Raw genomic sequence first — 26522 nt, 5'->3', positions numbered from 1 at the left:
CTGGGACTCTGATGATCCAGATATGGAAGCCATGTGAGTCTGATGTGAATTTTTGAGGACTTACCTGTAATAGGTTTGAGCATTATAGCAGCCCCATGACACTAAAGTGCACTAGCACTTATAATTGATGTTATATTTTTAACTATTTTTCATTAAGCAAAATAGGAAATTTCACAGCACAAAGTTTCAAACACTATTTAAATAGCCAGTATCAGAACTCATTGTTTTCTATAAGGTAAAAGAAAAAAGGATAGTGTTTCATCTTCACCATGCAGAAAGAATTTCCACTCATTAGTTAGCTTCCTAGAGATTTCCTTTGAAAAGTTCCAAGAATCAAAAGCAAAACTTGCATAGAAATTGTTCAGACATATTTCAGAAGAGTCAGTATCTGAACTTCTACTACAGATAAGATGACTTTAAGGATGGCATGCAGGTAGGAACACAGGGTTTGGAGTTACCCAAAGCACTGTGTGGCAGATTAGCCAATGTAAATGCCATCAAACTAAAAAAATAGGGCTACTTTTAATGAAAAAAATAATCGGAATGACTGTAAAAGTGGCACTTTAGTAATAATTTTCCTGTGTGCATTATATCTGCTTGCTTTACTGACTAAACTGAGTTTTTAACCACATTTTTACTAGTATTAGTACTGCACAGCCAAATAAGCTACGTGAAAGTGGGCTGGATTCTATTCTAGCTTGAATGTGATCAGCAGAATTATTCTATGTCCACTACAGGTCTCTTGCACATTCCTCTGAAGTATCTGGTAATTAGCCAATGTTAGAGACAGAATGCTGGTCTGGGTGGACTGGTGGTCTGATCCAATATGGCAATTGTTCTGTAGCTATATAGACTGAAGAATCCTGACAGCAATGAGAGACTGAAAGAGGCTAGCTAGACTGCTTGACACCAGGCTGAGTATGCAAAAGCTGGAAAAAGATATTTCTCTAAGTCAAGATATGATCAGGAAGATAAATATGCAAACATTTTGCTAATTTTACAAAGTCACTTGTAAATTGGAACTGTATTTTAGTAGTACTATTTCCATATGGGAACTCTTGCTTTTTGGTTTATTTCCCCCCCCCCCCCCCCCAAGCAGCTGAATCAAGAAGTCTGCCTGCAGCCCAAACCACTGAACAGCAAGAGTTAGCAGCAAAATAAGCATGAAATCAGGAAAAAGGGGACATTGCCCTCTCCTGAGCAGAATGGGGGTCTCTTTGGAAGAACTGGGTTTCCATTCTTATAAGTTTCCTTTCCCTGCACTTCTTGTGCTGTTCTGTGTCCTCTGGGGTCTCAGGCTGAGCCTGCAACCAAGAGTAGGCCACTTTGCTGCAGCAAAAGCCCCAGTCCCAGCCAACTTCCCTTTCTCCACTCTCAATTGTTCCAAAGCATAACTGATTTCAGGCTTTTCTCTGACCATGCAGTAACTGAAGCACTGACAGTCTGAATTTCATGCACTTCACATAGCCTTTGCTTTTCCTTCAAATGGGAAACTTTTCTGCACTAGCCATCAAGTTGTCACTACAGCCTAGCCTTATTTTGCAAGCATTGTAAGAACAGTGATTGAATAATCAACATCCCTGTTAGGTATGTAGCCCATTTTATTTGATGGGGAAAAAAGAAAAAGGTTAAGTGATTTGCCATAGCCGACATCCTCAGAACTCATGTCCAATGATCCATCCTGGAGGCCACACTGCCACAGAACATGAAAGTTACTACCCAATGCATTTACAGATGAGGTTTTTTGAAAGAGATTTATTGAGCAGTTCAGAGATCACTGGAAGTCCCCAGAGTTAAAAAAATTACAAAATGCAGTAAGTTTGCTTACAGAAAAGAACTAATTTACATTTCAGATTGTGGTTAAAGAAAACATTGATTCTCTGATGTTCTAAATAGAAAAGATATGACAGTAGAGTATAGCATACTGAGGTACATAAATACACAAGTTTTTTGGGTAAAAAGTAAAAGCACTACAAAAAGTTGTTCTTCCCAAAATTACCCTTTAATCACCATTTCAGGTTAGGAGCAGGTAAATAAATCTTTCATAGAGAAAGGAGATTAAGCTTTTTGCGATAACTTTAAGTAGACCTGAAATAAAATAAAAAAAAGTATGTTTCAACAAGTGACCTTTAGACTTTTTAGAGCATTTATATTTTCAAAATTTCTATACAAAATAAAGATGTTATTAATCCAAAACAGCACAGAAAGGACAACTATTTTACTGTACCAAAAATATGTAGTTGTTTGTCAGAAAGTCATAAGCCCCCCAAATATCCTTTATTTAAAAGGCATTATTTTGCCATGTGTTTAAAATGAAATATCTGCAAATGTAAGATGGTTCACATTAACCTGAGACAGGAGAAAAAGTCACTAAAAAGCACTACTAACTGAAGCTATTAGGCAGAGAGCTAAGGAAAAGTGCTCCATTTTAGGAGCAAACATTGATATGATGCATTCACACTATAGTATTCGGTACTAAAAATCATTCTTAGTCACCAGAAAGCTGGTGTCCTAAGGTTGGCACAAGCAACTTATAAATGTCAGAAAAGCATATAAACCTTGTTAATGTTATCAGAAGATAGAAACAGGTCCAAATAGATGCCTGTCTAAATGCATTGCAATTACGTTACAATTATTTTCCAAATACACAGATATGCTCTGTCTTTTCTCAGCTCATTACTGACTCAAACAATTTGCCCTTCTGGGATCAATTGTTTGCTAATAAATAATTGTTTACAGTCTCAAAATGATATTAAGGAGTATTCTGATTAGTTTTCCTTCTACAGCCTAATAAGATTCAAAACTAGCTGATTCCCAAGAGTCTAACCTTAACCTCACTGTGTTTAACAGCCCAGGAAACGATGAACCATCTGTTTCAGAAAATAACGGAGGGCCAAGAGGAAATATTGTTTAATTGTAGATTAACCTCCTCATAAGGCAGAATGAAGCATCTACAGAATTAGCAACCACAACCAACAACAGATAGAAATAGCTGAAAACAGCTCTTACCACTGTAAGCCCCATAACGGTAAGTATTTTAATTTTACCGTACAGTTACTTATTTTAAAAAATCCCAAGTTTACCACAAGAGGTGTCATCTTCCAACCAACAAAAGACCTATTGACACCAGACAAACCACTGTGGAACATCAATGGACAAAATACTGTTGATTGCTCCTGCCTCAACCATGAAGAGGGGACATGTACAAACCCTCGTCCCACCACAGGTTGAACTTTAGGGGAAGGGAATAAACATCCTTGACTAGAAGGAACTGTAACACTATGCTGCTTCGAATTTGGAGAAGGCATAAGGACGGGATCCCCAAGCTACTTAGCTTGGGTTAGCCCTCAAGGACACATAGAGCTTAAATATTAGAGCATCTTCCATTACCTTTTGGAACCTAAGACTGTAACTTGTGTGTCTGTTTACCTGCTTTAACCTTGTAAATTACGAATTTATTTTTCTTAGTTAATAAATCCTTAGATAGTTTATCATAGGATTGGCTACAAGCACGGCCTTTGGTGATAGATCTAAGGTACAATTGAACTGGGGTAAGTGACTGGTTCTTTGGGACTGAGAGTAACCTGAATATTGTTAAAAGCAACAGAGGGTCCTGTGGCACCTTTAAGACTAACAGAAGTATTGGGAGCATAAGCTTTCGTGGGTAAGAACCTCACTTCTTCAGATGCAAGTAATGGAAATTTCCAGAGGCAGGTATAAATCAGTATGGAGACAACGAGGTTAGTTCAATCAGGGAGGGTGAGGTGCTCTGCTAGCAGTTGAGGTGTGAACACCAAGGGAGGAGAAACTGCTTCTGTAGTTGGATAGCCATTCACAGTCTTTGTTTAATCCTGATCTGATGGTGTCAAATTTGCAAATGAACTGGAGCTCAGCAGTTTCTCTTTGGAGTCTGGTCCTGAAGTTTTTTTGCTGTAAGATGGCTACCTTTACATCTGCTATTGTGTGGCCAGGGAGGTTGAAGTGTTCTCCTACAGGTTTTTGTATATTGCCATTCCTGATATCTGACTTGTGTCCATTTATCCTCTTGCGTAGTGAATGTCCACTTTGGCCAATGTACATAGCAGAGGGGCATTGCTGGCACATGATGGCATATATAACATTGGTGGACATGCAGGTGAATGAGCTGGTGATGTTGTAGCTGATCTGGTTAGGTCCAAATCAACATACCCTTAGAGCCTCGACCGGGGTTATTCTATCTACTACCCAAGATCCACAAACCTGGAAATCCTGGACGCCCCATCATCTCGGGCATTGGCACTCTCACTGAAGGACTGTCTGGATATGTGGACTCCCTACTCAGACCCTACGCCACCAGCACTCCCAGCTATCTCCGTGACACCACTGATTTCCTGAGAAAACTACAATGCATTGGTGACCTCCCAGAAAACACCATCCTAGCCACTATGGATGTAGAGGCTCTCTACACAAACATCCCACACACAGATGGAATACAAGCTGTCAGGAACAGTATCCCTGATGATGACACAGCACAACTTGTTGCTGAGCTCTGTGACTTTATCCTCACGCACAATTATTTCAAATTTGGTGACAATATATACCTCCAGACCAGTGGCACCGCTATAGGCACCCGCATGGCCCCACAATATGCCAACATTTTTATGGCTGACCTGGAACAACGCTTCCTCAGCTCTCGTCCACTCACGCCCCTTCTCTACCTACGCTACATTGATGACATCTTCATCATCTGGACCCATGGGAAGGAGACCCTGGAAGAATTCCACCATGATTTCAACAGCTTCCACCCCACCATCAACCTCAGCCTGGACCAATCTACACGGGAGGTCCACTTCCTAGACACCACAGTACAAATAAGCGATGGCCATGTTAACACCACCCTATACCGAAAACCCACCGACCGCTACGCCTACCTTCATGCCTCCAGCTTCCACCCCGGACACACCACACGATCCATCGTCTACAGCCAAGCGCTGAGGTACAACCGCATCTGCTCCAACCCCTCAGACAGAGGCCAACACCTACAAGATCTTCACCAAGCATTCTCAAAACTACGATACCCACACAAGGAAATAAAGAAACAAATCATCAGAGCCAGACGTGTACCCAGAAACCTCCTGCTACAAGACAGGCCCAAAAAAGAAACCAACAGAACTCCACTGGCCATCACCTACAGTCCTCAGCTTAAACCTCTCCAACGCATCATCAGTGATCTACAACCCATCCTGGACAATGATCCCTCACTTTCACAGACCTTGGGAGGCAGGCCAGTCCTCGCCCACAGACAACCCGCCTTAAGCATATTCTCACCAGCAACCACACACTGCACCATAACAACTCTAACTCAGGAACCAACCCATGCAACAAACCTCGATGCCAACTCTGCCCACATATCTACACCAGCAACACCATCACAGGACCTAACCAGATCAGCTACAACATCACCGGCTCATTCACCTGCATGTCCACCAATGTTATATATGCCATCATGTGCCAGCAATGCCCCTCTGCTATGTACATTGGCCAAAGTGGACATTCACTACGCAAGAGGATAAATGGACACAAGTCAGATATCAGGAATGGCAATATACAAAAACCTGTAGGAGAACACTTCAACCTCCCTGGCCACACAATAGCAGATGTAAAGGTAGCCATCTTACAGCAAAAAAACTTCAGGACCAGACTCCAAAGAGAAACTGCTGAGCTCCAGTTCATTTGCAAATTTGACACCATCAGATCAGGATTAAACAAAGACTGTGAATGGCTATCCAACTACAGAAGCAGTTTCTCCTCCCTTGGTGTTCACACCTCAACTGCTAGCAGAGCACCTCACCCTCCCTGATTGAACTAACCTCGTTGTCTCCATACTGATTTATACCTGCCTCTGGAAATTTCCATTACTTGCATCTGAAGAAGTGAGGTTCTTACCCACGAAAGCTTATGCTCCCAATACTTCTGTTAGTCTTAAAGGTGCCACAGGACCCTCTGTTGCTTTTTACAGATTCAGACTAACACGGCTACCGCTCTGATACCTGAATATTGTTGTGATTTTTGGTATAAAGGACCATCTATCACACAGGCTGACACTGCATGTTATGGCTGTTATAGTACTTGACGAGTTCACAATTGATACTTGGTTGGTGAAATCTAAGTATAGAACACACAACCTGTTTGGAGAGGCTCACAAATGTGGGTGCCAACCTCAGGGCAGACTGTTAAGAAGCAGGGGACAAACCCCAGACACTTTGACAGTTATTCTAGTGTTCTACCCTCAGTGTTACTAAAATAACCATAAAATTGTGATGTTTTAAAACGAGTGTCACTGCATGACAGCCTGTGGAGCAGTGCATTAAAAGAGAAAAAGAACAATGTCAGAGTATCTGTTCCAAAGTGAGATGCAATATTGATTGATTTTAATAAATCACATAATCTTGAGGCTCAGAGTCCAAAACTCTGGAGAGTGGCTATACCAAATAGGTAGAATAGTAACTCCCAGAACAAAATGGCTAAAACGTAAATACAAAGCAGTTTGAGATTTAGAAAAGCAAAAAAACTAGTGAGCAGTGACAAACCTCGAGAACCTTTATAATATCCAGACTGTTAATCCTGTGTATTTAACCTAGTGCCAGATCACGTAAACTATAGAGGTTATTCCAGTGTATAATTCTGTACTGTGATGTCAGTTTTTCCATTTAGCTTTCTTTCAGATGGGCATTAACAGAAGCCTATTCTGCCTGGCACCAAAAACATCATTGTTTTCCCTTTGCCAGAAATGGTGGCATAGAGTCTGTTGTTAAAGGGTTAAATACTCAAAATATAAAGAGATTGTTCTCCAAGATACAGAGGATGGGGACCCCTTTACTTGATTTTATGCATTCCCTAGAACCAGTTCAATGCATTTGCTTTGAAGGGGAAAGGTTAGATGTATTATCAGTGTTTAAAGAAAAGATTAATAGTTCAAAGTCTTAAAGATACAATACAGCAACATTTGCTGGAAATGAATTATTCTTGAAATCTTCAACTTAATTTTGAAGAAGTGAGTTAGCAATAACTCCACAGCTTCAAATAAAAGTGCTTATTCAAAAAGAATGGGAGTTTGACATTCTCCTGTTACAAAACAACTAGACACAATTTTAGCCATCAGACATCTATCAACCTACGGATATTGAAAGCTTGGGAGAACAAGATAAAATCAACTCCAACCCTACTGTCAAGCTGCACTATCTACTAGGCATCAATAATGCTATTCATGACTTTAGGAAAATTAATAAATCCTGGGATGAATGCTAGAAAAGGTTCGAATACAGGTAAAGCAGACTCACTTGGGTTTTGTTTCTGCATCTGTCACTTGGCGAATGAAGATACCATCTTCAGGATGTTCAATGTCATCCATTTCATACATATATGATGATGCTATTGCAAGGGTGGTTCCATCATTACTAAAGGCAAGCGATGCTATGCTAGTGGGATACCGGTGGAACTGGCACAGTCGCTTCTTATTAAATGGATCCCAAATGTTTACAAATCCATCGGAGCCACCTACAAATGGATTTTGGAAAAAAAGAGTTAAGATATTGTAACTGGAAGAAAACCAAACCGTTATAGAATTTAATGCAACCAGACAGTGACAAACGCTATAATGAATTATTCTGTCACTTGTCCAAGGACACTATGAAGCAGTTTTGTAACACAGAAGAGTCCACAATTAATGTGTTAAAGAAATAAACCTGTTAAGGTTGGGTCCCACTGCATCAAAAGAAAAATTACAACATCTTGTTAAAAGCACTAAGTATAGTGTATCAAATGTTCCAGTAACAGCTGAAACCTCTTAATTGAAGCCTAACAAGAACTAGATGTACTTAAACATCTTTAGTACCAATAATGTTATACAACCTGATAAGTATCTACTGTACCTGTAGCAAATGTGTTGTGGATGTTATGGAAAGAAATGGCATTAACTGGATAAATCTGCTCAATATTATTCTCCTTTAATCTGTGACATTTGAATGCATACTTCTTCTTCTGTATTTCAGGACTTGGATCCAAATATTCTACTGCAACGCGGCCTTCAATAGAGCTTAAAACATAACCCTGCCAAAAAAAAATAAAAAATACACCTATTGTCAGATTTATATGCAGAAGTTTTGATAACTATGATTAATCTTATACATTTCTAGAACCAGACACAAGAAACACTTTTCACAAAAAATTATGAATATTTGCTTTCATATTTATGGTTCCCATGTATACAACTCAGGGTCCATCCACACAATTTAATAATTAAAAAGTCATAGGAAAAAAAGCTTTCCTGCAACTTCAACTGCACCTCAAATAAAAGCTTGGTGAGTCTAGAACTGGTCAGCAAGTTACAGAGTTGAACACTCCATATCTGGCCACCTGTCCCAAGCACCCTACTGATCACAACTTTCACAGAAACTCAGAGGGTGACAGGTCATATTTCCAGTATATTATTTCATTAAAACTAGTTCAGGTTAGCAACTAAATTCACAAATGCATTCAACTAAATGCACAAAATAAATCAGAATAGTAATTTCAAAGCATGCCACTTGCACTCCAAAAAAGCATCTGCTTCTCTATCTAACTATAGTACTGGCACATAGCAAATTTAAATAAATCTTTTTTCTGTAACTTTGCCATGGGTTTAATATAAAAGTTTCTCAGAAATAGGAAAATAATGAGGCTTACCTGAAGCAAAATTATTTAAATCCCAAACTACATTATAGTCTGAAGTGTCAAGTTGTAACTGGACCACCACCACAAGTATCAGAGATGGAAAAATATAGCTTTCTAAACTGCTGGGGGAATTCTGCGCCACTGCATGTGCACAGAATTAATGTCCCCCACAGATTTTTTTTCTTCCCCGCAGAAAAATGACTTTCTGACAAGGAAGCAAAGGGAAGCTGCAAGAGCAGTCATACACCACTCCCTAGCTGTACAGGTACATCATTTCAGGCACCTGGAGCAGCCGGCAGAGAGGTAAATCACCATAGGGCTGGGGATACCCTAGCCAATGGCTCCTACCCTGAGCCAGGAAGCTGCTAGTCTCGGCTGAGCTGGAGGCAGGAGAGGACTTCCTCTTCCCCTGCAAGGATTGGTTGGGGCTGTGTCAGACCCACCCCTAGAAATCTCTCCCAGCTGCAGGAAGCTCAGCATCCTCCCCTGCTTCCTGCCCCCATCACTCCTCAACTGCGGGGGAGGGGTCACTGTATGGGGAGCTGCTCCCCCATCCGCCCAACCCCCATTCATCTGGTCCTCCCATACCCAGACACCTCTGCCAAGCCTCACCCCATACACCCAGAACCCCCCTAGCCCTCCATACCCGAACCCTAACCCACTGAACCTCAACCCCTGCATCTGGAGCCCCCCTGCCGCTGGACCCCCACCCCTGCACCCAGACCACCCCCCCCACTGAGCTCCCTGCACTCAAACCCCCATCCTCCTGCACCACCCTGAGCCCCCACATCCAGACCCCCACATCAGACCCCCACCTAGCTGCACCCAAACACCCATCCCAAGCCCCACTCCCCCAGCACCCAGACCCCCTGCTAAGACCCCACACCCAAACCCTCCGCTGAGCCCCAACCACTTTCACCTGGAAGTCCCTGCAGAGTCTCATTGCCCCTACACCTGGAACCACCCACCCCCCACCCCCAAACGAGCCTCTGGGCATCCAGATCCCCCACACACCTAGACCCCCCACTGAGCTGCCTCCACCCAGGTTGTCCCACACAGAATCCTTTCACCCCACATTGAGCCCCTCCACACTTGGATCCTGCCTGGTTGAGCCTACCTGCCCCACACCTGGTGCGCCTGGCATATTTCTACTCATACTAGCTCTAGAATGAATAACTAGGCCTCCCACTGCATGTATTATCCAGCTCTCACTACCTTGCACCTGAAAAGTTTGTTCCAAATTGTTCCTTGCTTTCCACTCCAGGAGCGCCGCAGAGGCACCCCATTAAACCCTTGGGAAGGGAATGATGGAAGGAAAGATGACCTTATTTATTCTTATGCAATTCCCTCTGGCATACAAGGCATGGCCTTCAAAGACTCTAGAGGGAACCCAGTAGAATAAGGTGTCAAAACAGTGATGGAGCAAGTAGTAAATAAGCTTACAACAATTTTTAGTTAAATATGCTGCACAATACTACACTTATCTATATCCCAGGCCACACTATTGTTGCTGAATTGAGCACCTCTTGAGGAACTGATGGCATAAATGCCTAAAAGTCACACAGCAACAGTAAGTCTTCTCTTCTCTCTCCTCCTCTGCCTCTTTTGCTATTTTGGAAAGGCTTAATTGTCAGTGTTCTGATGCATTAACTAGCACCTTTTAAAAACAATGATTAAGAGGGGAAGATTAAGAGAAGAGTGAAGATAGCAAAGAAAAAAGGGTTGGGGCATTTTTAAGTGAACATTTTAAAACTACACCAGTATTTGCTAAAGAACATGGGAACAAGTAGCTCAATATCGGTCATTAATTTTCAGAGATTAAACTATGAATTCTTCAAGTTAAATAACTTTTTAAATGAGTAAAAAATGTACTGAGCTGAGTAAGAAATCAAAACATATCCATTTTTGCTACAGAAGATTAAGTTATCTGAATCAGGGATAGAGTTACTGCACAGCATACATACCTGCTTGTTTGGGAACGCTCTGATGCAACGGGTCTGATACTTCAGACTTGACTCTCTTCTTTGCTGGACATAACCCATGTTCCGCAAATCCCACACCAAAACTCGACGACCTGCAGTCCCCACAATAAGTCTATCTCCAGACACAGAGAGAGTGTACACCTTTTCAAAAGAAGTTTACAAAAATATTACTAGTTTGATTAGCCTGGATATCCACCTTTTATCATCAAGTGATGAATTAACTGGAACATGCAATTAAAAAACAGATGACCTCTGCAATTAAATATAGCTATAGATTTTTTTTTTCTTTTTTCAGCCTGTAATTTAAGTGCTGGATGAGTTGCAGTAGTCTGTAGGAGCATAGCTGATCTGGCAGTACACGACATGAAGATGCAAATTCTACCTTAACTCTGAGCCTTAGTGCATACCTTAAAATGCAGCTTAATATCGTAGCATTGTATATGCAGAATTGAACTTTGTGCTGTATTTTAGCTAATATGTACATATGACATTTCAGGCTTTAATCACTTAGTCAATTTTATTCAAAATTATCTTATTCCTTATCTCAGTGAGATCCACACAACAAGCCAAGTTTAATATTTCTGCCTTCAGCTACTGTGTTACCCATGTGCAGAATTTCTGAGTAAAAAGAGAACGTTTCTTTATGTACATAAATGGAAAATTTCAGACCAAAAAAAGAAATTTGAAAAAATTATAAGTAACTGAAAGAGAGAAAAGGTTATTCAAATTGGAACTCGTCTTTACTTATAATGTGCACAAACCTGCAGCCACTATCATATTAACCCTGTAGAGCAGTAACACAGTACTCTACCAAATATTTTCCTTTTATTTTCTTCCCCCTTATAATCCCATGTTTCTTTAAAAAAAAAAAAAAAATCCTCTCTCAGACATGAGCTTTGTTAATCAAAAGGGAGTATCATTAAGGGGTACGCTGCCAAGAAAAGAAATATTAAAACCTGTTTTCAGAGATGTTGAGCAAGCACAATTCTAAATTAAGTCAATCAGAGCAGAGCTACTTGGCACGTCTGGGGAAAAAAAAAAAAAACAGCCCATGAAGTGCAATGCTACTCTGATAAATGACATCATAAGGGTTCATGTTTATTGTTTCCTCAATAACTTTCACAGAATCTTTTAAGTTTGCAAGAGATTGGGTTTCTAACTACTAGATGTGTACACTCAACCTGGGATCTGAAAAAAATAAAATAAAATCAAGCTTGGGTTTTTTTTGTCTCCCATTGTCAGTACAGATTCTGCAATCAGAATTCAATTAAGCATTCTGATGATGCATAGCCAGGACAAAATCTAGCTAACACACAGCTGTGCTGCTGCCACCAGAATGTTAGTAAGGGTGGCAAGTAGTAAAAACAAACTTTTGCTAAAGCAAGTTAACATGGCTAAATATAGAACATTCTACTTACGTTGTCAGCCTCTCATTAGAACTAAAAAAAGTTAAATACATTTTTCACCACTTATGCTGTTTAATTTTGACATCTATTTGTACAGTAAAACTAGAGAAGTCAACTTCATTTTCTGGTTTCGTGTACTACCCATGATGCTGCTGAGTTTTGCTAATACCAGGAAATGCTTAAATAAAATCAATTTTTCATTTAATTTAATGAACACATTTCCATATATGTCAGGGTTTGTAAAAGTGTTTTTACAAAACCATCTTTGGTCCTAAACTACCTGACATGATCTTTCTATGTATTATGCTACCTACATTCAGGCATGCTGTCTTGCTAATTAACTTCGTTTCTAAAAACATGCTTGAATATTTGAAGTTTGTTCTCGTTTTTTAATGGGTTGGCTCTCTAATGTTCAGTCTACCTAAGATTTATCAGAAATTTCTGAAGAAATCTAATGGCCCAATCCCACTTGTCCTCCTTTTATGAAGAGGGCAAGAAAAATAGGAGCGCAAAGCCAGGACAAGCATTTGAATAAGATTTAGTTTTAAACATGAATTAAATACTTCCCAATAGTTTTACAGGACAGTCAAGAAACTACTCTGCTTCAGATTGTATAATGAAAAGAATTTAATAGTCTACATTTATACTGACAATCACAAGGAGTTATGCATTTTAAATAATGATCATTTTTGACTATTACATAAAATTTGATGCAGGTATAAACAGACATTCACACAAACAATATAAATTTTCACATACATAGGAACAACCACATTAAGAACGTTAAACATCCTAAATCTTCTTTACAAACTGGTGTCACACCTGTATAATAAGCATTCTTTCTACACCTCGCAATCATAAATCAAATGAAACCACTACCATGTAGTTGACTAGATGTATTCATTTATCAAAGACAATATTAAAAAAGTGACATAATGAATCTTGCTGAACCAATAAGCAGCTTGATTCAGTGTGGCTGTCCATTATACGATATTCTGTCAGCAATTTATCATAGTTCTTTACATGCTACATACAACTATAAATAAAAAACTAGAAATAATGCAATTATTCTATTCAGAATAAAGTTCTTACCAGAAGTAGATTCAACTGTGTTGTGGCAAAAATAATAGCAATTTAGATGCAACGTGGAACATACTGATAGCTCTAACTACAACTGGACAACATGTATAATCTAAAGAAATGGATGAAATCAACAGTAATGCAAAACTGTAAAGTGTTCTTTAAAATTAGCTACCATCTGGTTATGAAGATAGAATGATATGATATATATAATCTCCATGTATATCCACTGAGACTGTTGCCTAGAGTGAAAAGGTTAGCATTCTATGTGACTAAAGCTTACAATGCCATATTTTATTCTTTTCTTTCTACGCTTGTCAGCAGCAGAATTGCATATTAATAACAGCAAAGAGATGGCAGCATGTATTCTGTGCTAATGCTGACTAAAATTCAACTCATCACAAAAATGATTAAATGATTTAGTCCCATCTTTCACACAAAGTAAATTTTTCTTTCATATACTAATTTCTCCCACCATCCAATTTTCTGCACATCATACCAAAAATTCAAAACTACTGGGGGCTTTGGTCTGTAAAATCCCAGAATTTGAACAGCAGAGGTGCAGCAGATCACTACTGGGGCACAGTGGTAGAATTGTTTGGGGAAGTTTGCACAGCACATCCTTCAATACATCTCACTGAAGCCAGTGATATTAGTCCTACTTTCATGAGCTCTACGTTTTCTTCAAATTTGTCTCGATGTACAAGAATTTGATTTGTTTACCAAAGACTACAAAAGACGTGTTGAGAATAAAGTCCTACTTTCCTAATGAAAGCTGGAATCCTTAAACTAAGGATTACTGTACTAATCTTCACAGACTAGCTAAGGATTTATACTATACACAGAACACTATACACCAAAGCATATGTTTCCACTTAGCCCTAGTCTACACTACAAAATTATTGCAGTATAACTATGTTACTCAGGGGGGTGAATAATCCACACCCCCTGAGCGATGTAGTTATACCAACCTAAGCACTGTAGAGAGCACTATGTCGGCAGCACAGCTTCTTCCACCAACATAGCTACCACCTCTCATGGAGGTGGAATTATTAAGCCGATGGGAGAGCTCTCTCCTGTCAGCTTAGAGTATCTTCACCAGAAGCACAACAACAGCGCAGCTGCTGTAAATTTGTCCTCAGTGGTTATTTCTCATATATCAGCTAGCATACAAGTTTCAGATCTTATAATAGCCATAGCGTCAAGGCAGAACATTTCCTCAGGGCCCTTGACAGTGCCACAAGACATCCTCTCACCCAGTAGACTAACTAAAAGGAAATGCCTTGCTTGGAGGACATTCATTCTTAACCAGTCACTGGATGCATTATATATATAGTTTAACAGATGATAGTATACAGTTAGTATTAATGTATATAATAGTTATTGTTTAAATACAAACCTTTTCAGGTTGAGAGAAAGTTCCTGCATTGCAAGGAGTTCTGGGATCCCACAATTTGACTGTCTGATCCCAACTTCCAGTCACCATTACATTCACCTCTGGACAATATTCAACACATCTGATAGGAGCATCATGCGCGCCAACTAGATTTTCTACAAGAGAATAGATTTATATGTAACTTTACTGGTTCCATTAAAATCCACAATTTCTTGAATGAAAAGTGCAGAACAATATTCATATAGAAGTAACAAACTATAATCTGCCATTCACTAATGTGTTGGCATGCTGAGATATCTTTTAAAGAGTGCTTGGTCTTCTGATCTTTGCAATCAATACACTTTTTAAAAGTGTTAAATGTAGACTGTCTAGATACCAGCTGAGATTTTCAAGGGAGCTTAAGGGCATTAGGCAGCCATGTGGAGATTTTCAGAGGCACAAAGGGGCGGTAGGTGCCCAACTGTGATTGACTCTCAGTGGGAGCTGAGCACCTAAATCTTAGGCTCTTTTGAAAATCTCAGACATTGACTGTGTATTACAAAAGTTTAATCAACGTAAGTGTAGGACAGCCATATTAACTCAGGGCTTTGCCACTTGTTAGAAATTAGGCACTCCTAACAAAAGGCGACAATGAAACGGTCATAGCACACCATTATTCATTTCACACTACCTACCACATAATACAGAAAAACAGTATGAGGTTTTTAAAGTTGTATTGGTACTCTCTCTATAAAACCTGGCTCCTTTTGTTACCCTAATTCAAACATCTTTGAACAGAAAGGAAAATTGTAACTAGTAAGATTATAGAAACTTCTAGAGTTCCCTTAAATAGCCTTCCGTGACATAAGGTCCCATTCTGAAAAACCTTCCATATGTCCTGCTGGAAAGCTGGGAACCACTCCTTCCCAATGTCACACTGCACCCATTTTGGCCTCACTATGTCATGAGAAGCCAAATCTTAATCACATTCCTGGAGCATGACTCAATATTGCCCATCTTCCTACAACTCCAACAAGGGTAGTTTGGAAAACAAAGGGGGAAGAAAACATTTTTCTGGCAGGTTCCTTTTAAAAGGAAAATGGCAAGCTGTTTGTCATTGCTTAGAAGTTTGAATGTTCCCTCACAGAAACTGATTAGTAGGCAGAGTGCATGTGAGGCCGTAAAGGGGGAATGATAAAATTGCATTTAACACAAGTACCACCACCACAGGTGGCAAGCATGCATATACTCATTAAATGTATAAAACTGAATGTTATTATAGAGTTGAAAATGTAAACATCAGACAAAAGAAAAGATTATGGTTATTGTAGGCTAAGCTGGTACCACAAGTAACCTTAATTTTGGCATTTCCTAACTTTTGTGTGCTTGACTTTGCAACCTTAATAACGTAGGGTTTTTTGGTATATATGTCACCACACTGCACATATTAATGCAGTGGTATGAAGCCAGTGGATAAATAACTTTATGCAGCTCTCTTGAGACCATAGGTTTCATTCGGCTTAGAGTTGTCCATGGTTAATTAAAGGTTTAATTTATCTAATACATGCACAAAGTATATAATAATGTATGAAAGTAAATGGAACTTCTCCTATTATATCTGCAACTGCTTTCTAAAACACTACACTTAAATACAAAGAGAGTTCATGAATCAAACAGCTTTTATTCTTTAAGCCAGTATCCACCATCTAGAAAACCACAGCCATATATTTATTTGAATTTTAGAATTATAAATTAATTGAAAATAAACAAATTCCACACATTATTTGTTCACTTAAAAATCATCTATTACAGTATTCAGCCAGCTTACCTTGGTCCGTGTTCAAATCATGCATTTTCAACTGCTGATCTAATCCTCCACTCCAGGCATGTGTAGGATCCTGTGAAGTAAGAAATTCTGCTTTATTGTATATGTTCAGTTTTCTGGGCTTAAATAAGTTAAGTGTCGAGGTGTCACACTTAACCTCCTGGGCACACTCCAAAGTACCTCCTTTCTTGCTGGAAATTAAGAAAGATGGAGATTCATAGGTAGAGGTGGTGGAGGTTAAGGTCCTAAACCTACAATCAGATCCACACAGATAGATCATGCACCCATTCAGAACTTCTGAAATCAAGGGTCTGGGAATATTTTGGAATGAAAGGGTTTTACAATATTAGGTGGAGTGCTTTAATTTCTGTAGAAGAAAATAATAATTAATTAGTAATTGCAATTTGATATATTGTACAAATAAACTTTATTTTTTCCATTTTCTATCTGAATTAGTGACACATGCAGATTCTTCAAATGACTGTCAATGCAGGTTAATCGTCCTATTAACTTCTGGTGTGTCCATGTACAAGGGGCACCATGACCTCCCAAGCACCCTCTTGTAGCCGAGTGTGGCATTGAGGTGGCCTGCTTCAGTTTTCCCCTGTCAATGAGATCACTATAACAGCCCGGTCAAGGAGAAACCAAAGTCTACTTGACAGCAATACCTCTTCCTTCAATAAAGCCTTCTGAAAGGAGCATTTGTATAACGGTATTAAGGCTCATACTTCAGAGACCAGATAAACAAAGTCCCAAAACAGAAGTCTGTGGGGTCTGGCAGCAACTCCTTCTGCTGTATAGTCTCAGGCTTCTCCACTGCCACAAGAGCTTTTGTAGTCTTGTTCAAGGTCTCTCCTAGGTCTCCCTACCTGGAGAGCTTTTGCCTAGTTCAGGTTCCCTGGGAGCTCCCCTCCTACAGAGCCTCCCTTCTCCTCAGAAACTTCCCCAACTGAGTTCTCCAAAGCCTTTTATTAGGCCCAGATGCTCCTTAGTTAATTGCCTTCCAGTTACTTGGGCCTTGTCTATACTACACAGTGTGCTTTGTCAGCAAAAGGCAGCTTTTGTCGACTAAACAGTGGAGGTGTATACACTAAAATGCTCCACCTACCAACAAAATAAAACCACCTTGAGAAGAGGCACAGAGCTTTTTGCGGCAAAGTTAGATTGACAAAGTGTCAGCATAGACGCTGCGTTCATCACATCATCATAACTGGCCTCTAGGAAGTATCCCACAATGCCCACCGTGACCACTCTGCTCACTGTTTTGAACTCCGCTGCTCTGCATCCAGCTAGACAGGCAAGCGCCACTCCCCTTTCAAAGCCCCAGGAAGTTCTGAAACTGCTCAGTGTGGAGAGCTCACATAAGACCGCAGTAGTTGGCAGACAGGGCAGGCTGCTGCTGCGGGAGGTGGGGAGAGAAGAGAGCGACTGCTCTGCTGTGCGGAGCTGGGGAAGCAGGCAGGGGCTGATGTTAGGGTGTCCTCTCTCTCCACCGGTGTAGCAGTCTCTGCTGAGCTGGAATCTGAGGATAGGGGAACACCAGCTGACTGTGCACCAGCTTCTGCCTCAGGATTGGTTGCTTCCGGCTGCTGTCTAAACTTAAAGAGACAGCATGCCAACACACACACTCTCCCCCAACACACACACTGTCTCTCTCTCTCTCTCACACACACTCGTTACACACACACACACATCTGTGGGCTTCTTGTGTTAGTGCTCAGCAGTGTCAGTTTACCAAGTGCTACTTTAAAAAGTGATTTTAAGTGTTACTTTTCAGGCACACACAGCAATTACTACAAGGTTCATAGCACAGTTCAAACAAACAATGTTAGGCTCAGCATACTACAGCAACACACATTACTGAAGCTCAGTGTTAATATGCTCCTTCAAGACATCCCCCAGCCAAATAGCCCCCCACATTGGGCTCCTCTTATAGCTTTGCACAGCTCAATACTGAACAGCAGTGCAGGATCCATGCTTTCTGGCAAACACGGGTGGGTTGCAGGTTACCAGGGCAGTTGAAAAACGGCTGGCAATCTAGGATATCCATGGAACTATGGAATTGAGAAACCTTCATATTGTGATGTTGTACCTGCCCCCATGAGCCATTGCAAACCCTTCCCAAAGCACCCTGTGGCCGTTGCACGGTGGGATAGCTACCCACAGTGCACTGCTATCTGTGTCGATGCAAGAGCTCCTATTGCGGATGCGCTCCACCGACACAAGGAGCAGTGTGGGCATGCAACAGCAGTTTAATTACAGCGATGGCTGTATGTCGGCATAACTTGCGTCGACAAAACTCGGTAGTGTAGACAAAGCCTTAGGCAGTTAACTATCCCCTGGCAGACCAAGGTTGACTCATGCCCTTCAGTGGAGCCTGTCACAAGTACACTGGGCATCTGACACCCAATAAAGGGCAAACCATGTGACAGTCTCTTTTAAAGTAAAGCTGAAAACCAGAACCACAAATGGCTGTGTGTTAAATTTGATTAGAACCAAGGATATACTATAGAAGGTTTAGGTGTAAGTTTAATTAGTCTTAACTGGAAGTCCTTCCAAGAATGCATCAATATTGTGGCAGTAGAGTATGCTTATGTATGGGGCAGGACATTCAAAATAGTTTGCTCTCTTTTAATGTATTCCAGAACACCAAAAAGAGAATATAAATTTAACTGCTTTCCCCTAAAGAATATCATAAATAGCAGTGACAACTGGATAGACATTTTAAAGGATGCTTGATTCCTGTGCATGTTCTCAGTAAAGTAAAGCACAGGTCAAATAGCAACACAGGAATTGTTATACCAGATTAAACCAGCAGCCTATATAATGCAGTATCCTGTTTCCAATACTGGCCAGTACCAGACGTAGGTGCAAAGAAACCATGCAACAGGCAGATATGGAATAACCTGCCCAATGGAATGTTTCTTCCCCAACCCCATTAATTAGAAACGTCTTCTATCCTGAGGGTTTCTATCACTTCCAAAAAAAAATTTGGAATCCATCCACATCCACACCATTCTGACTCAATGTTAGTTATCCATATAAAAGCCCAATCCTTTTTTAATTCTGCTAAGTCTTAGCCACATTGACATCTGATTGTCATGCCAGTTGATTGTTATATTAAAATGTTTTTTTATTTGTTTTAAATTTACCGCCTTTCAATTTCATTGAATACCCCTTTGTAGTTGTACTATGAGAAAGGGTAAACAGAAATGCCTGACCTATCTTCTAATTAGTTCCCATATTAAGTGAACACAGTTTACCAGTTTATTTCAAAGAGAACTTCCGAAGTTTAGTTAAAGGGTTCCCCCCAAAATACACAAAGTCTGCACAATAGTAGAATTACCATAAATTCTCTAGAATGCACCTATTGTTTTCCCTACAAGATTAATTAAGAAACTTCCTGACCTAAAGATTAGTCAGATGCAAGTGATTATTTCAACCTTCTCCTGTGTCAAGAATTAATGATCTTTTTAAGGAAAGATATTCTGAACACAAGATACTTGTACTCCTCTACCCCGATATAACACGAATTAGGATATAACGCAGTAAAGCAGTGCTCCGGAGGGGTGGGGGGAGGAAGGGCGGAGGGCTGCGCGCTTCGGCAGATCAAAGCAAATTCGATATAACGCGGTTTCACCTATAATGTGGTAAGATTTTTTGGCTACTGAGGACAGCGTTATATCGGGGTAAAGGTGTACTAGCTATAACTATTCATAATACACTAACTTCTCACATATACCTACTAGCTGCCTTCATGCTTAACTTTCCAGAACTGGACAATAAACTGAGGAACTGCACTGTTAAATAGTTGGTCTGCAGCTATGGTGGATGGGGACACAGCACATCACAAGGTGGAGGGAAAAAAAGAGGAGAAGATGCATAGAGGCAGCAGGTCAGTCTCTCATTGCAAATCAGGGCATTCCTATATCAACTGCAGATGGTCCCAAAGGGCTGTTATGGCAGTCAGGGATTACTAGAATGCAGGAGCTCCCCACATCTATGTCCCACACCCTGCAGAAAGACAGGGTGACATAGGAACTCTGCATTACTAAACCATACTGTACCAATGCTGCTACGCCGCTGTAAGATTGTTCATGTAGCTGCTTTATGCTGACAGGAGAGAGATCTCCCGTCAACATAATAAAACCACCTCCACGAGCAGCAGTAGCTATGTCAGCGGGAGAAGCTCTCCTGCCGACATAGAGCTGTGAAGACTACCACTTATGCGGGTGACACTTATGTTGCTCAGGGGTGTGACGGTGTAGACATGGCCCAAGTGACTCCCCTGGGATGATCCTGTTATGTCTAGATAAGGCATCCTTAATGCAGCTTTGCACACCAGAGAATCTGAAGCAGCTCTAACATATCTGAGGCTCGGGGGCTAAATATTTAATAACAGATGGTAAAGTTGATTTGCTTTTTAAAGCAATTTTTAATAGTTTAAAAGACAATTTTAGAATATGAATAATGTAACTGAGTTTCAGAATTGTTACAACCCCTCAATATTACAGCAAGATCAGTGCCTCCAGTTGGTTCTGGCAGGCCCAAGGCCATCTGCCCTGAACTTAAAAAAAAAAAAAAAAAATCCACATCTGTCTGAATGTTACCTAAAAGAAGCAACCAAGATCACTGAGACAAAAACCTAGAGCAACATTCTCTATATTTCAGTTTGTTGGCTTTGTATATGATTGCATTTTCTGTATAATCCATTTCACTACAATCAATTACCTCTGTTTGTATGGATCTTTGACACAGCGATAGAAAGAATAAATTTTAAAAGTCAAAAAACCACAAAAATAGTAGGGGCAATTGTAGCTTTTTTACACTTTTAAAAAGCGGACTGCATTTCAAGCAGCCACTTTAATTTAAGAGATTAAAGTACTCCCTTTGTAGCTTTGGTATATAACTGGAATCCAACATAGACAAGATGACATACTTACATAAAATGCACAGTCGAGCACTGCTCCTGAATGTTGATACTTGAGTCTCATGGTGTTGGCAGGCACATCATAGAGACGGACAGAAGTATCCCAAGATGAAACAAGCAGAAACTGAGATGTATTAGGACTAAACTTTACGGATGAAATACCATCTTCTGGCGGTTGGTTTAATTTAAATTCGTTTGATCCAGTCATCTGAATTAAGATTATAAAAAAGTTAGTTGTCATTACAATAATTAATAGGAGTTAGAAGTGGCAAGTTTGTGGAATAGTCAATACATCTAAAAGCTAACAACATACTATAGGAAAATTGTAGAAAATAGTTCTGTTTATTATTTTATAGCACCTAAATGTGTGCTAGGCACTACATAGAAATCAAAGAAAGGCATAGTCCAGGGATGGCCAAACTGTGGCTCGCGAGCCACTTTTGCCATTAAAGTGCAGCTCATAGAGCCCCTCACGCCCCCACCTCATTCTCCAGCTACCAGACTAGGGGTGAGGAGCTCAGGACTGCCTTGCAGTGGGGTAATGGCTTCTGCCCAGCGCAGAGGAGGTTCTCGGGGCTTCAACCCCACTGGGCACATATGCCGGGGCTCAGGGCTTCAGCAGGAGTGGGGCTGAAGCCCTGCGCCCCATTGAACACCTCTGGGGGGGAGGGGGGAAACTGAAGCCACAAGCCCCAGCAGGCACCTCCCACGGGGCTGAAGCCCTGGGCCCCGACAGGTGTGCCCCAGCTCTCAAACTTCTGAAGATTGTCATATGCAGCTCGGAGAGTTAGTAAGTTTGGCCACCCTGGCATAGTCCCTGACCCAAACTGCTTGCCATCCAAAGCTTTGATCCTTAAGCATGTGCATAGTCCTCACTGAATTCACTGGGTTCAAAAAAGAATTGGATAAATTCATGGATAATAGGTCCATCAACAGCTATTAGCCAAGATGGTCAGGGACACAACACCATGCTCTGTGTGTCCCTAAACTTCCAGCTGCTAGAGCAGGGGTTCTTAAACTGGGGGTTGGGACCCCTCAGGTGGTCACGAGGTTATTACATGGGAGGTCGTGAGTGGTCAGCCTCCACCCCAAATCCCGCTTTGCCTCCAGCATATATAATTGTGTTAGATATATAAAAAAGTGTTTTTAATTTATAAGGGGCAGTCGCACTCAGAGGCTTGCTATGTGAAAGGGGTCACCAGTACAAAAGTTTGAGAACCACTGTGCTACAGGCTGGGACTGGACGACAGGGGATGAATCACTCAATAATTGTCAGGTTCTGTTCATTCCCGCTGAAGCATCTGGCACTGGCCATTGTCAGAAGACTGGATATTGGGCTAGATGGACCACTGGCCTGACCCAGTGTGGCCTTTCTTATGTTCTTATAACATATAGAAGTATTTTCAAATTCAGGGATTAAATATCAGGTATGACAGAAGTGATAATCAATAGGGATTGAATAGGGGGAAAAAACAAGTTTTACAGCAGCATAACTCAATTTAAGCACCTGCACATTATGGTGGTGCTGGTAAAGGTTTTTTTTAGCTTCTCCTTCCCACACAATAAACATAAAAAAATAAGAGTAAATATCCTTGCCTCACTTATTGTGGGCACCCCAGAGGAGGTAAGTTTTGAAGAATTTAAATAAGGTGTAAGAGTAGCTTGGTGGACCACCAGAGGAAGGGCATGCCACAAATACATAGGAGGTTGCATAAAAAAAGTAACAGGAGACAAAGACCAGCATCTTTGATAGAATGGAGGGCAATACAATACTGTATTGTTTATTGGAAGAAAACTACCAAAAAAGACGGGGGGTGAAAAAAAGTCACCGATTGGAGTCAAAGTATACAAAATGCTTCAAAAGCTGGTACCATTCCCATAAGCTTCAAGGAAGTTTAGTTACACTATTTATAAGAGCAATTCTAACTTGTCTACACTGCTGCTTCAATAAGTTCTAAGACCGTTTTAACTTTTTGGTAATTTGCATAGTATAGACAGTCAGATAAGTAGAGAGAGACAGTTATGTAGGTAGGCAGCGAAGGGGAGGTCAGTGAGTCTAAATTTGATTCAGTGGAGAAGAGTCAGAGATTCAAGGTACAATCAATGGTTTATGAAGATAATTTTAGCAGCTACATTTTGGGTAAACTGAATATGGGCTATGTAGATATCAGGAAACCCAAGGAAGAAGTAGTTGCAATAATCAAGCCAGAAGATGAGGGAATGGACAATACTTTTATCTGTTTGGGAACAGAGGAACAATTGGATCTTGTGAATACTGTAGTGTAGATGAAGACACAGCAATAAGTTTTAATACCTCAGATAGCTTAATACATAAACACACATGTATGTACGCAAACACTACACTTTCTAATCATTTATTAAATAAATATCCTTTGCCAGGGGAGGGGACACCAAAAGATATTTCCTGAAAGAGGGACTGATTTGTGTTTAGACTCCTTGGAGGAAAGGAAATGGTAAGACTGGGAGTTATTTGGGGGGAAGGAGACAGGGAGAGTGCTTAGAGACTGTTTTGAAGTAGAGAAATTCCTGGGGATGGGAAAGTGTGTTGAGGCTGTTTGAGGAAGGAAGCTTGGGAAGGCTGTTTGGGGGTGAAACACTCGGCGGGGCCGAGAGCACCCAGGATGGGATCAGAGGGACCATGTGCAGAGGTTGGGGGCACTCAGGATGGGATTCGGGGACTGTGTGTGGAGGCTGGCGGAAGCGCCCCAGGCATGGGCCTGGGATAGTATTTGAGAGCTGTGTGTGGAGGCTGCCAGGAAGGCTGAGGCTAGACTGGGGGACCACCCAGGATGGGATGGGGGGAGGGTGCCCAGGCAATAGGACAGGGGGCCTGTCAGCATGCAAGATGCAATGGGGGGCAGGAAAGAGGGCATCTCCAGAGACTGAAGCTGGGAACCAGAAGGCCCGCCCACAATTGAGGGTGTGGGAGCACAGGCTGGGGACCAAGGGGAGAGGGGGGGGAGGCCCTGCCTGGGACGAGAGGCAAAACCTAAAAGGGTGTGCACCCAAGATAGGAATCGGGCAGTGTGCAGAAGCTGGAACGATCTGCACCCGGAACAAGAATCAGGGGGTCAGGCACCTGGGACAGCACTGAGGGATCATCTGCAGAGGATGGCACGGGGGCACAAAAGAGACTGTGTGTGGAGCTCAGGAACGTCAAAGTGCACCTGGAACAGCAAGTGTGGAGACTGGGGGGCAGCCCCACCCATCCCAGTGACTGGATTGGAGGGGCCACCTGTAGAGGCTGAGGATGAATGGCACCCAGAATGGCACTGGGGGCCATGTGCAGCAGCTAGGATTCTGCAGGCACCCAGGACTTGATTAGGAGAGTACGCGGGTATGGAGACGGATGGGGGCACCCATGCCCAGGGCGATGGACTCATGTGGAGAGGCTGGGGACAGGGGAGCGTGCCTGTACCCACAACAGGACTAGGAGGCGGGGTCATGTGCAGGGCCAGAAAAGGACTAGGGTCCCTGTGTGGAAGTTGGGGGGCAGGGGGAACTTCGGGGGAAGTTGGGAGCCAGGAACTGAGGAGAGCCGGGCCCTCGTGTAGGGAGCCTCAGGGGAGGTGCTCCCCCATGTGGGGAGCCTCGCGGGGCACAGAGCGGGGCGTGGGGGGGCTGAAGGGTCCGGCCCCAATGTAGGGAGCATCCGGAGGGGACCGGGGAGGCGCCGTAGGGGGAGCCTCGGGCAGAGGAGCTGGGACCGGGCGGGCAGGTTAGGGGAGCGGGGCAGCACGAGGGGCGGAGAGGCTGAGGGAGCCGCGGGCTCGGGGGGGCGGAGGGTCTGGTTTGGATACACTCCCAGCTCGGCGGAGCGAATCGTTCCCCTGCGGGGGCGACAGAAGGGTTGAGGCAGCTCCCGCCCTGAGCCGGCGCGGCCGAAGTGGTGCAGCCAGCCCGGCCCGGCCTGCCCGATCTAGGCCCTTTTCCACTGGCCCCGAAAGAAGCAGGAAACAACTCCCCGCCCCGGGCTCTCCATTCCGCGTCGTTCCCGCCCCCCGGCCCACAGAGAGCCCGGCCTACCTTGCTGGCTGTCCCGTTTATAGCGCCTCCGGGCCTGCCACCAACCGCCACTACTCAGCGCGCGCCGCGGCCGCCTGCCCCCAACACAACCCCGCCCCACCACCGCGCGGGTCCTTCCGATTGGCAGGTTTGAATGACGAGGCTACACATCCCAGCATACCCCGCGTGCACACGTGCAACTACAACTCCCAGCATGCAACGCGCTAACCGGCACCGGTGGCTTCTCTGTGCGAAGACTACATGTCCCAGTGTGCCATAGAAAAAGCGTACGCCAAAGGAGCCGGTCTCCGGATGGGACATGGCACGCTGGGACTTGCAGTGTGCGCGTCTCGGCCACCTTCTGGTGCAGGCGGAGCTACCGTTTGGCCAAGGGATTCTTTGCCTAGGTGCTTTATGGGACATAACGAAGGTGGATTGTGCTGATCTGGCTGGAGTGGCTGCTGCTCTCCCGGGGGAGAGGAGAAGGGAGCTGGTGAACAGTAGTGAAAGGTCAAGGACAAGCAACCAAAGTGGGGATCACTTGCGGGGGGGTTCCCCTCGCCCCACAGAATGTTCTCCTGTGCGGAACTCCACCCGCGCACCAACTCCATGCACCGGCTAGCTCCGGCTTCATCCATGCTCCATTGTTATCAAAGAATCAGTTTTATTCATGCACCCATCCACCCATGGGGAAGACATAGATATAGGTGCGTAGGTAGACCCACTCTATCCCTATACCAGCCCTCGCTCCTTCTTTGCATCATTTATCCATAAACCAGTTCCACTCATGCACCATTTGTCCATGCATGCTTAACTCCATCCGTGTACTAGCTGTCTCCGCGGCCCCCTCCATCCGTACACTCACTATTCCATTCATGCGTGCGCACACAACGCTGTACTAGCAGGCAGGAGATGTACCCCTAAATTCCCCTTGAGCATACTTTTAAAAAGTGCACTTTCCTTTATGGCTCCAATAAGAAATGGAGAAGCATGCAATTAGTGTTCTCCCGTCTCATTCTATTTGCTTTTTCTATTTACTTGTATTTATATATTTTAATTCGGAGTCTTAGCAAAACCAGTTGCATTAGAACTGGCCTTGTAGGATTCTCTGATTTTCCTCCTCCTCTTCTCTTTTCTTTTTAAATAAGTTCCTCAGCTGAAAATGTATCCTTCATTTTTCTCTTCCTCTCTACTGTTACTTAACTCT

The 26522-nt window shown here is 42.4% G+C and overlaps 1 protein-coding gene across 2 annotated transcripts; it reads right to left on the bottom strand.

The window, feature by feature from the left end:
* Nucleotides 1–1737: 1737 nt before the first annotated feature.
* Nucleotides 1738–25423, bottom strand: BUB3 (BUB3 mitotic checkpoint protein). Of its 2 annotated transcripts, XM_065407696.1 has the most exons (8): nt 25337–25423; nt 21303–21497; nt 16363–16432; nt 14559–14710; nt 10656–10814; nt 7911–8088; nt 7320–7536; nt 1738–2088 (listed from the first exon to the last, which is right to left on the bottom strand). In XM_065407696.1, the coding sequence occupies exons 2-8, from the start codon at nt 21495–21497 to the stop codon at nt 2079–2081; spliced, it is 981 nt and encodes a 326-aa protein (XP_065263768.1). In that variant the 5' UTR covers nt 25337–25423; the 3' UTR covers nt 1738–2078. The 2 variants fall into 2 exon arrangements, with proteins under 2 accessions (XP_065263768.1, XP_065263769.1); XM_065407697.1 differs by lacking the exon at nt 1738–2088 and having other exon boundaries at nt 7316–7536.
* Between the last annotated feature and the right edge of the window lie 1099 nt (nt 25424–26522).

Source organism: Emys orbicularis, chromosome 7 (assembly GCF_028017835.1).
Source record: "Emys orbicularis isolate rEmyOrb1 chromosome 7, rEmyOrb1.hap1, whole genome shotgun sequence".
Lineage (NCBI taxonomy): Eukaryota > Metazoa > Chordata > Testudines > Emydidae > Emys > Emys orbicularis.
The sequence above is the reverse complement of the archived record's forward strand: the minus strand, read 5'-3'. Positions and strand labels throughout refer to the sequence as shown.